Source organism: Quercus suber, unplaced genomic scaffold (genome assembly GCF_002906115.3).
Source record: "Quercus suber isolate HL8 unplaced genomic scaffold, Cork oak 2.0 scaffold_468, whole genome shotgun sequence".
NCBI classification, from domain to species: domain Eukaryota; kingdom Viridiplantae; phylum Streptophyta; class Magnoliopsida; order Fagales; family Fagaceae; genus Quercus; species Quercus suber.
Window position 1 is genome coordinate 109,722 of NW_027069919.1, and position 15,915 is coordinate 125,636.

Below are 15,915 nucleotides of genomic sequence, written 5' to 3' on the forward strand. Positions count from 1 at the left end.
GCAGGGGCATAGCTACGCATAAGGGTGGGGGGCCATGGCCCCCCAAAATTTTGAAATTTTTTTAAATATATATATATATATAATTTTTTTAATTTTTTCAAAATTTAGTCTACAAAAATAAGAGTTGGCCCCCCCAAATATTTGATTTAGTCCAATGATGCTCATAAAAAATAAAATAAAATAAAATAAAATAAAAATTGGTCTAATAATTATAGAGACATAACATTATTTTTCACAATTCTATTTTTTTATTGTAAAATATGCTCTTATATCTGTTAAATATTTGATAAAGTTTGGCACTAAACATATTTGAATCTATATCTTTTTCAACCAGTTATGTGGCAATTAACAAGTTATTGACTCATTAAAAAAAATAATGTCACTAAAACTATACATAAAATGTCTTTTTAGTTACTACATAATGGGTTAGAGCAAGATAGCATCAAATATGTTTGAATCTTAACTAATTCCTCCAAGTTTTGGATTATTTATGTTTTTAAAAATTTCATTAGTTCAATGGAAAGATTTTTTACTTTAGTATAAAATTTGATAATTTGTATCGAAAATGAAATTTTTTAAGAATTTCCCTATATAAAAATAGTAAAAATGAATTTTATTTTATGAAAGATCGCCACCAAAATAATTTTGATTAAAATTACTAAGCTCTTTTTGTTTTTGTTTGTTGTGCGTATATATAACTTATCAAATAAAAAAGTGTGTTTATATAATAAAAAAGCGTGTGTATAAGTGTATGTGGGGGTTGTCTTAATAAATACATTAGAGTTACAACTTGGCCCCCCTAAATGAAAATTCCTAACTCCGCCCCTGGGCTCAAGTTACTACAATGAACTTGAGTCTAAGAGATTTGAGATGTTAGTTTTTTAAATAGTTTAGAAATGTCGCTAACTAACAAAATTGTTTGAAAATTTGTGTTATTTTGCAAAAAAATCCAAAATAATGTTCCAACTTCCCTGAGATCTTAAGACTTCTTTCTTTTATGCTCATCGTGATTCCATGAGATTTTCCTTTATACGATAATTTTACATTTTAATTACGAGGAAAATGATCTCAAAAGATACAAATAGATAATCGAAAATGCCAAAGCAACCTATCAATATCTGAGAGAAAAGGGGAATCATGCTTTAGAGATTCTATTAATTAGTGTAAGAATATACAAGCCATTCGTGCTTTGCTTTCCATGTTATTGAAGGTTCGACTATCAATGTTCAGGAAATCATCCACCATGAAAGCAAAATCATCTGCAATGAGAAATCAACAACCTTATGCAAAAAGGAAGAAAACTGAGCAGGGACAAGGTGTGTTAGCCAAAATTAATTAGAATACAGTGATCAAATTAGATTTTTTCAGTTTAGACAAGGAATCGAGAGTGTCTTATATTAAGCCTAACTTCTTAATTGGGAGGTAGCATTGGAGAATAATAGCATTTGTTTGAGCAATCTGGTGGAACTATTTATCAATGAGCTGTTATCTTTGATCAAAGTTCTAAGCACTCAATCAGAAAGATTCATTATTTTTCTAGGCATTGTTGTAGGAAAAACACATGTTTGTATCGCATACAAAACATACGCAGCGGAAAATTAACGGATCTACTTCATTCTCAATTGATAACATGTACTATATAAATTTCAGAATATAAAAACAAGAGTGTACCTTGGTGCAGTGAAATTCAAAACCAAATATTAGAAGTACTTAAGAACACTTTTAATCTTCACTTCAATTCCACTTATGCCTAAAAAGTGTGGTCTCTCAATCAGTTTATATATTTGTGTTCAAGGGAGAATAAAAGAGTGTCCAACACTCATATACGAACCATTTTGATTCTCTCTTTTTTAAAATTCTGTATGTTTCTCTCCTTATAACTGATTATCTAATTGGGCTAGCCTTTTGGGCCTTTCTAATTGGGTTTTAGTATGTGGCTTGGAGTGGAACCAAAAACGAACAAATAAGACTCTAGCTCCAATGGGTATTGGGCTTTTCTGTTAACCATTGACAAGTCTAAAGTCACCATTAATTATATTTAATACCACTATATAAATATAATTGCACTTTAGGCCTTATTAATAAATTATTTCCCAAGACTTTATTGTACATGCAACCCCTTCATAAAATATTCATAGCAATACAAAGTCATGAATATAGACTGCCACTTTGAAGATTACTACATCTTAATCCTTGAGTACTCGATTTAATCCCTTAAGTTATTCATCATATATTTATGAAATTCAATTCCATTAATATATACTTTAGTAACTCTTTACTAAAGTAGTTAAACCTAACATTCTAAATAACCAAACCCATTAAACTTATCTCAAATGAATATTTTATATCTCCGTTAAGAGATTATGAATTCCATCTTGAGAATAATGTTCCATCAACACTAAATGTGGCTACCTAACATACTGAGGTTTTGTTCGTGACTTTAAATCTCACTCCTAATATATTAAAGCAATTTACACTTCATAATTAGGTCCATTATTTTCTCAGGAATAAGAGTTATGTAAATAGAAGCTGTGAGATTTATTATTCATTTGACAGTCGTTAGGAAAATAATAAATCTCACAGTGGTTCAGTTCAATATGTCTTAACTCTTAAAACATATCAACATATCAACTAGAAGTCTTCACTTCCATGATCAAGACAAATCATCTTAGTTGATATGTTATAGTTTTTGTAGATGAAATACCCAATTTCATCACCGACTACAAACTAAAATTTTGAGTTTACAAAGAACTTGTGATTTATATCTTCTATGACTAAATCACATACTATCCATCTCATGGACTATGTAATAATGTCCAAATATTCATATTACCATTATTTTAGATAATAATAAAACAACTTTATTAATCACAACATTAAGGGTACGTTTGGTACACTAAATGAGGATTACGACAGGAATTGTAATCTTTATTACTATGAATAAAATGTGTTATAATGTAATAACTAAACCTATTCATTAGTTTGGTTGTGAGTTATAACATTAGAATGAAACTTAACATTTATTTTAGGAAATTTCTTACTCATACAATTATATTTCCTTAAAATTTGTTATTTTTAAATTTAAGAGAGATATGTGTTATTTTTTATGATTTTTTATTTTTATAATTGTTAGATGTATATGAAAAGTTTGTTTACATGGAAACATATTAAATTTTGAAATTATTGTACTTACTAAGAAATAGCTAATACAACCTTTTAAAGAGGAATAGTTATTCCTCATTTTGAAGAATAGCTATTCATAAGTAATGATTATTCCTTGTAATAAAAACATAACAAAACTAAAGAATAACTAAATAATAGGAATAACTATTACATTACAGCTCCTATTACATTCTACCAAACGTGCCCTAAATCATACATAATATCATACATAACATCATACAATAGGATTTAAGGGCACTAATCCTAACAATTGTGATATTGAAATATCTTCTACAATTAAGCTCTCAATAAAGTGAGGGATTGAGAAATTTGCTTTCTAGCACTCTGGCTAAAAAATCTGGTACGATTGTTATTGTCAAATTCTTTCTTGTTTGGACCTACCTAATGTTTCATCATGTGAATTAATTTTCGAAGTATGTTTTTCCTTAAAAAAAAAACAAAAAACAAAAAACAAAACAAAACAAAAAACAAAAAAAGGTTCAAACTTCAAAGTATGTTTTAGTAACATGCTTTCAAAGTATGTTGTAGTATTTCCTCAAAAAAAAAAAAAAAAAAGTATGTTGCAATAACTAAAGACTTTTTTAAAAAAAAAAACGACTTGTAAACCTTCTCTTATCTATATATATTTAAAATTAAAGCGTAGCATTTGTTATTACTATACTCCTGTTAAGTTACCTCATCCGTCACATCATTAGTTTTTTTCATATTTATTTTTTAAATTTAATTTTTTTACAATATTAATTATATGAATATATTGACTTTACAAATTCATTTTAGGTGGTTTTTAATTTACATATTCATCTACTTTAATTTTGATGTTATAACTAAATAATAAATCAATGGAAAATCAAAACAAAAGTGTTATCTACATATATTCCTCTTAGACGGTTTTAAATGTCAATATTATTTTGCCATTTTATCTTCCTTTATTTTGGTTTTTCTTATTCTCATCCTCATACTATAAATTTGTCACTCTCTTCGATTTCATGCATATTTTTCCTATACAAAAAAGGTTCTCTCTCTCTCTCTCTCTCTCTCTCTCTCTCTCTCTCTCTCTCTCTCTCAATTTTTTTTCATTTTTTTTGGATTTTTTATTATTATTTTCTTGCATTTCTACCTTAGATTGATGAATATTCGTGTTTTTTAGAATTCTACATTTGATTGTCTATAAAAAAATGTATTCATAGGCTTGCTTAATCATTGACAGTAGAAAAAGATACAACCTGATAGTTGCCCATAAGAGGATCTCCAAATACAAGTTTGTACTCTCATTGTCCTATTATTGACTAATTCATATGCATTCTTTGATGCAAATATTTTTTTTTTATCATTTTATTTACAACACTAAAATACTTTTAATGAATGGTGTTTGTTGTTGTTTATTTACAATACTAATTCATATGTGTTGTTGTCAAGTTTTAGCTTATTTGGAAAACTACAGGATAGTTTGAACAAGCTGATGAAGAACAGTTAGTTCAGTTGAAGACAATGACCTTTGTGCAATTTCATTTCACTATTTAAAAATATTTTTTTAAACAAATTAGTAGTAAATTGTTATGTATTTTTTATCTATATATATTTAAAAGCTGAAACGTAGTATTTATTATTACTATACTTCAGTTAAGCCACCTCATCCACCACATCATTAGTCTTTTTCATATATATTTTTTAAATTTAATTTTTTTTTACAATATTAACTATATAAATATATTGACTTTACAAATTCATTTTAGGCGGTTTTAACTTTACATATTCACTACTTTAATTTTAATGTTATAACTAAATAATAAATCAATAGAAAATCTAAACAAAAGTGTTTTCTACATATATTCCTCTTAGACGGTTTTAAATTTAAATATTATTTTGCTATTTTATCTTCCTTCATTTTTGGCTTTTCTTATTCTCATCCTCATACTATAAATTTGTCACTCTCTTCGATTCTATGCATATTTTTCGTATACAAAAAAAGGTTCTCTCTCTCTCTCTCTCTCTCTCTCTCTCTCTCTCTCTCTCAACTTTCTTTTCATTTTTTTTTTGGGATTTATTATTATTTTTCTTGCATTTCTACCTTAGATTGATGAATACGTGTTTTTTAGAATTCTACTTTTGATTGTCTATAAGAAATGTATTCACAAATCTTGCCTAATCATTGATGGTAGAAAAGATACAATCTAATAGCTGCCCATAGGAGGATCTCCAAAACCAATGCTAATTGACCAAATAATTCAAAAAATAGTATTATTGGAAAAAGAAATGACCCATTTGGGAAAAGGGACGTAATCCAAATTTATAGGTTATTACGGTTCCATCTGTTGACATAGCCATTAAACAACCAGAATGTCAAGGCAAACACATTAATCAGTTTGGATTTGTTAATTGCCTAGTCTTTATTATATATCCACAATATTTTCACAACAAATGATAGGTTGTTACTGGTTATTATTAGTGGGCAAAATGACAATTTCAGTTAGAGAGTTATGTTCTCTCTCTCTCTCTCTCTCTCTCTCTCTCTCTCTCTCTCTCAACTTTCTTTTCATTTTTTTTTTGGGATTTATTATTATTTTTCTTGCATTTCTACCTTAGATTGATGAATACGTGTTTTTTAGAATTCTACTTTTGATTGTCTATAAGAAATGTATTCACAAATCTTGCCTAATCATTGATGGTAGAAAAGATACAATCTAATAGCTGCCCATAGGAGGATCTCCAAAACCAATGCTAATTGACCAAATAATTCAAAAAATAGTATTATTGGAAAAAGAAATGACCCATTTGGGAAAAGGGACGTAATCCAAATTTATAGGTTATTACGGTTCCATCTGTTGACATAGCCATTAAACAACCAGAATGTCAAGGCAAACACATTAATCAGTTTGGATTTGTTAATTGCCTAGTCTTTATTATATATCCACAATATTTTCACAACAAATGATAGGTTGTTACTGGTTATTATTAGTGGGCAAAATGACAATTTCAGTTAGAGAGTTATGGGTTATTAGTGAGGCATGTGTGCAAATGGTATTATCTATATTTCATTATTTTAGCCCCAAAATAGTAGATTTTTTATTGATTTTTTTTTCAATATCTCAATAATTATGCTTGTGACAAATTTTTAATAGCAGTGGAAGGGAAGGTGGTTCAAATCATAGACATAAGGCAATACAAAGGTTGACATTATTACTAGGCTATCACTTGAATCCATGATAATTTTATAATCTTCACTCTTTAATGTTTTATTTTATAGACAGAATAAATGAAAAACAATAAGAATGTAGTGATCTAATCATGCGTTTACAGATTTGGAAATTGCATGATATTGTGACTAATATAAATAGACTTGTTTTATGCCAACTAAAAAATGTAAACATCACTTTGGTAATTTTTTTTTTTTAAAAAAAAAAAAACTTGTTTTAGGCCCTTTTGTAATTGTATTCTGGTTATGTAATATATTATAAACCTGGTTTAAAACACTAGTATTACTATTTTCGTGTGTATTCTAATAAGTATTACTGTTTACTAAAAAAAATACAAATTTCATTATTATCAATTTATTTAATTTATTTTTTACATTTCCTTCATTTATATCGTGCCTTATTTTATAAACTAACTATTGGTAACTTTATTTTGGTATGTCATTTTTTGACAAAATTAGTATAAAAAAAAATTCATATAATCAGGATTGTAAAATAGGAGTAACTTTCTCTTCCCCATATGAAGTTTTTAATAGATAAGACTTCTTTATTAGAGAAATAAAAACTTCATTATAATGAGTCACACAGTCCTCTAGGTAAATTTACCTTCTACGTTTGAGTATTTTGCTTCATGTTATACTTGATCATTAATTGATTAGTATCCAAAATGTACAAGATTGGAACTTCCCAAAAATGTTTTAAGGAAATCATGCAGGGTTTTATGTGAACCCCATTTTGCCAAAACTCATATTAAGCATTTACATGCTCTTGCCACTTATGGGTATGAGGAAAAATAAGGTAACATGATTTTAACTATTACAATACTGAGAGAATGGACCAGGTATTTTTTATTTTTTTTATTTCGTTGAGAATTTTATGATTGGATTTATTTTGCTGTAAAGTAAACAAAGGAAGATGAGGGGAAGGGAGAAAAGAGGGGAATGAGGGTTAACAAAGGGTGATAGAATTTTCACGGTTGGTTAGCAATAGATGAGGTGAAAGCATTGTTGGATTTATAATAAATTTGGTAAGCTTTAATTGGACAACTAAGTCATTTTGCAAAAATTGTACCCTAGTGATGTGATTCCACAATTTGATTCATTATTAACGTGACAAAGTATTATTGAAATAATATCACTTTCATATAAATCTACTACTAACATCATTTTTATAAGCACCATGAAGCGAAAAAAGTCTTATATAGATAATAAGAAATCATATCACAAAAAGAAAGAAAGAATGAAGGAAAGAAATGGAAGCTTGATGACCTAAACATCATCCACATATGCAGGATTTTCAAGATATAACTTTTGTAGGAGCTTCATCGATATTCATATCCAAAGTTTTAACTAGTTTTTATTTACATTAATGCCCTTCCCTTCCCCATAAAAATTAGTTCTCAAAAAATACTTTGGTAGACTATATTCAGAGTGTATCACTTCCAAATGATGAATTTCACCTACCTAATCCAACCTTCACCCGACAAACAACAATGTGATAAATTAAGAAAAAGGATGACATTAGCAGGCAATTAGAGGTTGCATCTTTTGGTGTATTGCCCTGTAACAGTGGAGACTGCAGAGGGGAAGCTTTGACTTGGAATCCCGATACTTGTATGAATTTGTGCAATTTGGAGCTGCACATTTTTCTCGTGGGGGAGGATAACTGAAACTCCACACAATAAAAACCCATCAAACAATCAAATAATGACATAGGTCAAGTACAAGAAGAAAAATACGATATATGTATATACACACACACAGTTGAGTGTGTGTGTGAAGAAAGAAAAAAGGGAAGATAAAATAATAAAGCAACCTTGTACCTGCAGGGCACAGGATCAAATATACTTGGCAGACCAATATCTTCAGAAAATGTAACAATTGTCCCAGTAGGACCAATGACCCATCTGACAGTGTTTGATGCAAGTGATATGGTGCTGGCAGCCCTTTCCTGCATGACATGATGTATTAATACCTGAATGTGTAAGGTGAACGGGCATTACATTTTTTTTAGTAGGGGGAAAGAGAAGGGGGGGCGGGGGGGCGGTGTTGTTATTAAAATGAAGGATGTTCATCAATTCTTAGAACCTGTGCTAATTCATCTCGCTGCCTTTTCATCTTCTCTTCCTTCTTTTTTCTTCCAGAATCTTGCCCAAGTATTTTTCTAATTGCCTCAGCCTAAAACACAAAGAAAGTTAGGTTGGTTCCTTCATTTACTGCCAAGAGCCAAATAAAGCATGACCTGATGAGCAAACCTCGGCCTCCCTTGCAGCCCTCTCTGATTGCATTTTACGCCTCTGTGCAGCCTCAGATCTCTTCAATTGCTGTTCTACTTCAGAGAGTTTCTCCTTTTTCCCTGTCCACAACCAACCAATGATGAGATTATTTAGATTGACAATATGCAGATACATTGGCATTTAGATAAGTATGTGCTTGTGTTATCATTACAATTTCAATTCATCAATGGTACTTGATGCAGAAAAGTACTTAATAATGAAAATGTAACAACAATAGCATGACAAACATAAATGCTCACTTTTAGATGAAGCACCATTTGGGAGGTCAGTAAGACCCACATCAGATCCAAATACATCTTTGCCAGATTGAAGTGCACGGTTACGTGTAGTGGGAATTGATACATTCCTTCCTTCAACAAATAAATCAAGGGTTTCTCTTTTTGACTTTTTTGCTTTATATTCAAGTTCATCATCCAAGCTTTTGTCTTTATCTTCTTCCACATAATCTTTATCCCTATATACCTTTTCTAATCTAGACCTTTTTCTGCCATCTTTTACTGATCTTGGTGATCCATAATATTCCACATCATCACCATACATGCCATCAGCCAATTGACCACTCTCCTCATCTTCATAATCTTCAGAAATTCTTGAAGCACTCAGTCGCCCAAGATATTGGATTTCCTCATCATCGTCATTATCATCAACTCCTAAATCCAAGACACGTCTTTTAGGAACTCGCTTACTCTTACGAACAGGCTCATAAATCACAGAAAGACTTCCCTCAGATGTCCTTCCCCTTGAATTATATTCTTCTCCAAAACTAGAACCAGTATTGGAAAAGTCCTTCCACTTGACTTTAAGGTTATTCCCCTTGTCCAAAGGATAGACACGATTACCATCTAAATCATCCTGCACCAATCAGATTATAAGCTCTTTTAGCTTATTTAAGAATCTATTACATTAGAATATCCTATAAACAATAAAAATCCTAATAAATATTGCATGATGCAGGAAACAATGTCCTGCATAATGGAGTGAAGAGGTCATATAAGGGATAAAACAAGGTCAAATAAGGAAGGGGGTGATGAAAAGGTAATCAACCTGAGACCAGATAGAGTTAAATGGTTTCAAAAGCCTAAATAAATGAATCCATTAAATCACTTCTATGACTAATATAGTAACTACTGGACTAAAAAAGTAGAAATGCCCTCAATGAGTCTTGTATATCTGTAGTAGTACTTACTAGGGACCAGGTCTCAAGTGGGAAAAGAAGGGGGGAGGGGGGGAAGGATTGGACTAGATTAGCGGACATGATAAGTTACCCTGATCAGCAGCATAGAATGAGAAGAATTTGAGGTTGGAATGATTAACAAGGATCAACACAACATACCTGTGGAAGAAACTTCTGGAGGGGCTTATGGCCATCAGAACTGTGAGAAATTTTTGTGATGGAAGAATCACCAATAAAGTCGTTGCTAGACTTGCTGTGAATTGTACGAGTAACACCACCAACTTTGAGCTTTAGTCTCTTCAGCTTGTTTTCAGTTCCTAATTTATCAGAAGCAATTATTGTATCTCCAAAATTCTTATATTCATTGTGTCTTCCACTGCTAGATGGTTGTGCAAATGAAGGTAAAAGATAAAATTTCTGTTGAAATGCCTGTGAGTCAGGGTGAGGTCTGCGAGATACACTACTCCTCTTCTTTTTCACAGTGCTACCAACAACAGCAAACTTAGGCCCACCAAAGGTTTCCATTCATGCTAAAAATTTGCAGCACCCTTATGGTGATTTCACTGCTACAAAAGATATAACATTAGTCAAAGAAGATCAGCAGCACTCAACAACAACAGCATGAGACCCAATGACAATATGCACAATGGGAATGTAAAAAGTAAATATATAATGAACAGTCCCAGAACCAAGAAATAAGCCTTACCAAACATTATCAAATAAGGTGTAAAACAAAAAATAAGAAAGAAACTATCCTAAATACTACATCAAACATTCATTAGAATGAAAACTAGCAATAGTTATACTCCATTTTGTCAGTGGGAAAACCAAGGAAAAGAAAAGAAAGGGGGGTGGGGGAAGCAAAAGTTTTAAATTTGATATCCTAAATACTAACATGCCCATGCAATGTAGGATTGATAAAAAAAATCATGCATAGACTAAATAATTTTTTTAATATACATTTTAAGTGGGGGAGAGGATTTCAAACACTGGTGACTGGACGTAAACATCATTGGATAAACTAAAGAATACATTTCAATAATAAAATTCTAATCACATGCCAAAGCTTATTGTAAGATGTGTAACACATATGTTAGCCACTTGGTGCAAACAACGGTTGCAGCACCTAATTTTTATTATATAGTATATGATATGTTATATGAGTCACATTCCAAAGATAATTCAAACTAAATTGCGCCACCTAAATTTGATCATGCTCACTTAAGTGAAGGTTTCAGTTATCACGATCAAGAAAGAGAAAAAAAAAAATCATTAATAAACACAAAAACTAATAGGATTTAACAATAGGACTAACAACTTCAAGAACAAGTGCACCAGAGAATATGCATACATACATATACACACCAACTATGGCTCAACTGGCACTTCCTTCTCCATTAATATGGGATGGAGGGTGAGTTGGTGGGTTCAAGATCTACTGGGTGTGCATAACTTACAAATTAAAAAAAGAACAATAAATCTGAACTACAAAAAGCACAAATTATATAACAAAGTAGAAACTAATAATAAAAACTTAATAGATACCTATCAATGAAAAGTGAATACAATATTACAATGTAGAATGTTCAGAAATATCTGACCTTAATACGAAACTTAATCAATGTGATGTTTTACCAATAAATAGGGAGGGAAAAAAAGAGAGTAGAAATTGAAGAAAAATATCATTTTGAAGCCAAATTATCTCATATGAGCCTCAAACAACTATTGGGTAACGCAAATTTTTAGTATTTTTCACTTGGACACAATCACACAACATTAGTAGAAGAAACATAAACTTTCATAACTTTTTTTTCCCTCTTCTTTTGGTTTTTCCCTGTTTTCTCAGCAGCCAAACTGAAAATAAAGGCTGCATTTTTACGCAAACAAACACCCTTACCTTCAGCTTCAGGAAAAGAAAATTTTTCCCAAAAAAATTTTTCCCTCGTAACAAACAATGCTTAAGAAACAAAAATTAAGTGACAAAGTAAGTGAAAGAAAGCAAGGAGCTTACGCTGAGGAACAACGCTAGGTGGCCAGTAAAAGAAGTCTCCAGAAGCAAAGAAAGAAGCAAGCTTTGGAGACTGAAAGAGGGTTCTGAAAACCTCTTCTTTTTTATTTTATTTTCTTAATTTTAGGGTATGAGTTTTTCTTTTTCTTTTTTTTTTTTGCAATCCTGAGACTGAGACTCATTTTGGCTTGGTATTGATAAAGCCGTAAAGGTCTTCTAGTCCCAGACCATTCTGCTCCATTACTCTCCATATTTTGGGGTCTCCAACCTTTTTTTTATTTTTATTTGTTTCATATGTATATACGGATAAGAGAGAAGGCTAGATGCAGTGGATTGCAGTACAAGCCCAAAGCCCAAAGCCCAAAGATGGAATACTAAAAAAAAAAAAAAAAAAAACTAACAAAAATCTCGCGGCAGCAAATATTTGTAGTTTTTTTTTTTTTAATAATTTTTACAACTATTAACGTATGTGACCTATTTTTAATGATACGTGAAAAAAGTGGTATTAGTAATAAGTTCATATAAAAATAATACGGCTTAAATCATAACTTACTATATTATTAGCAAAAAATAAAATCACAACTTACCATCTTAATAACTCGTTAATAAGTTTTTGAAAAATATGTATATCTCTTACATTGGGACTTTGACTGGACCACACCACCAATCTAGGGACAAAGATCATCTCTATTGCAAAATTGTCCATTTTATGGTTAAGATTTAGTTTTCGTCTAAGACAATTTCAGTCCTCCTAATAAGAAATGAACGCTAATTTTAAATGATGTTTTATTATTTATCCCTTAAATTCTTGAAAACTAATCCTAGCCATGAAAGGATTGTCTTCCTATCAAAGACAAATAAAGAGAATTTCAAGGTAGAGTCTAAATTGGATTCCCTTTCAACTGCATTTCTTCTAATTGAGACAATTTGCATTTGATTTTGACGTTCGATTTGGTTTGGGGGACTAAAGCTTGATAAAGAGAGCCTATAAGTTGCTTCATAAATTTCTTTCATTTTTTTCTCCATAATTTATCATATGATATGCTCTTCTTTTTTTCTTCTTCTTCTTCTTCTTCTTCTTCTTCTTCTTCTTCTTTTAATTTTTTATTTTAAAGATAGATTAATATGATATGTTTTGCAATAGTCTTACATGCACATCACATGCTTACAAAATTGGGTATAAAATAAATCCTATTTTGGCATATGAATCACTACAAGTTCTTGAGCACTAGCATCCAAGATGCAAAAAAAAAAAAAAAAAAAAAAAAACTATTTTGCATTCTCAAACATTACTTTTATCTATTTTACCAACTCATTTTACAACTTACCCTACAGCCTAGTTGTTTTTTTTTTTTTTTTTTTTTTTTTTACATACAACCCAATAAAATAATATAAATTACCTAATAAAAAAATAAAAAGTATTCTTCTCTATCTCTTTCCTCCCACTATCTTTTCTCTTCACACACAACCACTAAATTAAATATTATTTTTTTCTTTACAACCTATGAATAGCAAGTTGCATATATGCAACCTTACTATTCATAGGTTGCAAATTTTTTTAAGTATACAAACCCAGATGGAGTGGCTTTTTGTTGTCTTAGATTGTAAAATAGCAACTAGAGGTGTTTACACCCCCAATGCTAGTGCTTTATCCTGTAATTTTGTAAAAGTAATGACATTTGAGATATGATGTATATCGTAGAAGGAATAAATCAACAAATTCATTCGAACTTTATAGGGCTTCCATTTATCCCAAATTAATAAAGCAGTGTCTTTGATACAAGAAATTAACAAATTAAGAATCATATGTTTCATCAAATGATTATACAAATTTGTAACTTACAGCCAAACTTTCCCTATAGTCGTATAGACAATCAAATATAATGGGTACTAAAAGCTTCTTTTATTCCTACTACACACACATTAATCTCTCTTCTTTTTTATGTTTTTTATGGAACACTTAACATGAATCCTAACTGATCTCTTTTTACAAAGAGGGACATGTACAACTAATTAACAACAACCAAGCTTCGTTAGCCCAAAAACAAAAACACCAAACCTTAATCCCAAAAAAAAAAAGAAAAAATTCACTTAATTAAGGAAGTGATGGCAAGGCAATTGCTAGCCATCTTGGTACCCTTGTCATCATAAGGGGATAATTCGGAAGTTTCTCCATTAAATTCATCCTCACAGGTCACAAAATCTGACAAAGCCGCACTAAGCATGGTATTGATTGTGCCAATGTCACGAGCTGGAATTGCATCCATTGCACTCTGAAGGTTATCTAAAGCATCATTGTACATATCTATACAGTCTTTGAAAATAGGGATATTGCCAGAATCAGTTCTAGCCTTATGCACATTAGTGATAACTGAAGCCGTGGCTATTGCATCATTTACATGTTGAGTGCAAGCCTTGATTGCCATTTCAAGCACCGAAATGGGGTCAGTCTTGTCACTCAGAAATGGGGCTAGAGTGGAAAGGCAAAGAGCAGGATAGTCTGTGGAGTCGCATATTTTTTTTATGGCAGGATCCATTGATGCAGGTATTGAAGGCTCGGAAGTGGGATTTGGGACTGAGTTTGGTGAATCTGATTGTGTCTGTAGGGGGGATGGTGCAGACTCTGATGGAGAATTCAAGGCGGGAGTTGGTGCTGTGATATGGCTAACTGGAGATGAAGAAGGAGCTTGATGTGGAGTATAATTTGGTGGGGTAGAGGGGTGAAGGTTTTCCTTCATTGGCATTGGGGAGGGTGGCAATGTTGGTGCAGACTCCGGTGGATTACTAAAGGCTCCCGATGGGGCCGATACATGGCTAATTGGGGGTGTAGAATTACTTGGTTGTGGAGAGGGTCCGGGAGACTGCATTAAGTTGCGTGGCACACATAAGCCTTGTGCAGTGAAGAAGATGAGAGAAAACAAGAAGATGATGCGTGGTATTTGATTGTTGTTAGGCTCCATTGTTTCTTAGTTTGTTGCAAATAGGAGGCTTGAAGAGAAGAAGAAATGGATTTGATGCGAAGTTGGACGAAGATTTAAAGTTAGGGAGTCAAATTGGTTGGTAATTATAGTTATCCGAAAAAATAGGATGACTGAGAAATACTAGCCGTTAGCATGGTTTCAAGGAGCCCTTGTGGTTTTAATTACTTCCATCTCAGATACAGAAATTTGGAAAGTTTGGGGTTCTGTTTTTGTCATCTAAGCCTGCACCATAGCTATAGGCCTATAAATATATACTGTACCGGTGGTCATGGATTTACCCTTCCAAATTGGATTGGTGGCTGCCGGCTGGTATTCATTTTATTAAGTTTCCCTATTAGTATAATAATAATAGAATGGCATAAATGATAAAGGAACAAAACTTAAGTACTGTTCTTTAAGTTCTCATTTTAAGATTCAATCATGTAATTATTTAACTAAAAAATACACTTTCATTCTATGTGAAAAAATCTATATGGCAGAATTTTAAGATGTGAACTTAAAGAATAACACCTAAGTAGTGTAATTAAGTCTTGCCCAATGATAAAACATAAGGAGGGTGAAGATTCAAGCAAAGCTCATAGGAAAAGAATGGAAACCACTTTAGTAACTATGGCTTTATGTAACGAGTTTCATGCTTTATGTAACCACTGCTACATCAAAATAGGCAATTAAAAAAGGTTAAATAGCTAGAGTATTTGCTTAAGGGAAGGAAAAAAATGAAAATTACCGAAATGGGTTACCCGAAATTCATTCTACATTCACTTTAATGAGATTTTTTTATATATCTAAATTACACATCACACCTTTTTAATTTTTCCTATTTTCAATTCACCTCTTCAAATTTTATTATTTCAATCATTTAATTTCCATGAATTTTCAATATAATGGAATTTTGTCGCCAAAATAGGCATTAAAAAAATAGTAATTCTAGAACCACACATTTTACCACAACTATCCTATATTATAGACAGTAATAATGTCGCTTTTACATAGGTCCACCACATTTTCTCCACCACTCATAATTTGTAATGTAAGAGACATAACAAAATTGTGGCACAAAAGTATGTAGTCCTAATTTTTTT

The 15,915-nt window shown here is 31.3% G+C and overlaps 2 protein-coding genes across 4 annotated transcripts; both read right to left on the reverse strand.

Annotated features, from left to right (window-relative positions):
* Nucleotides 1-7,638: 7,638 nt before the first annotated feature.
* Nucleotides 7,639-12,100, reverse strand: LOC111989012 (uncharacterized). 3 transcript variants are annotated; one of them, XM_065762677.1, is made up of 7 exons: nt 11,856-12,100; nt 10,004-10,407; nt 8,910-9,522; nt 8,629-8,729; nt 8,462-8,551; nt 8,190-8,324; nt 7,639-8,039 (listed from the first exon to the last, which is right to left on the reverse strand). In XM_065762677.1, exons 2-7 carry the CDS (start codon nt 10,367-10,369, stop codon nt 7,830-7,832), a joined length of 1,515 nt encoding a protein of 504 aa, XP_065618749.1. In that variant the 5' UTR covers nt 10,370-10,407; nt 11,856-12,100; the 3' UTR covers nt 7,639-7,829. The 3 variants fall into 3 exon arrangements, with proteins under 3 accessions (XP_065618749.1, XP_065618750.1, XP_023876589.1); XM_065762678.1 differs by having other exon boundaries at nt 10,004-10,410; XM_024020821.2 differs by having other exon boundaries at nt 8,197-8,324; nt 11,856-12,097.
* Nucleotides 12,101-13,639: 1,539 nt separating this feature from the next.
* On the reverse strand, nt 13,640-14,877 carry LOC111989023 (pectinesterase inhibitor 10). The gene has a single exon (XM_024020835.2). It carries the CDS (start codon nt 14,810-14,812, stop codon nt 13,940-13,942), a length of 873 nt encoding a protein of 290 aa, XP_023876603.1. The 5' UTR covers nt 14,813-14,877; the 3' UTR covers nt 13,640-13,939.
* Nucleotides 14,878-15,915: the final 1,038 nt, after the last annotated feature.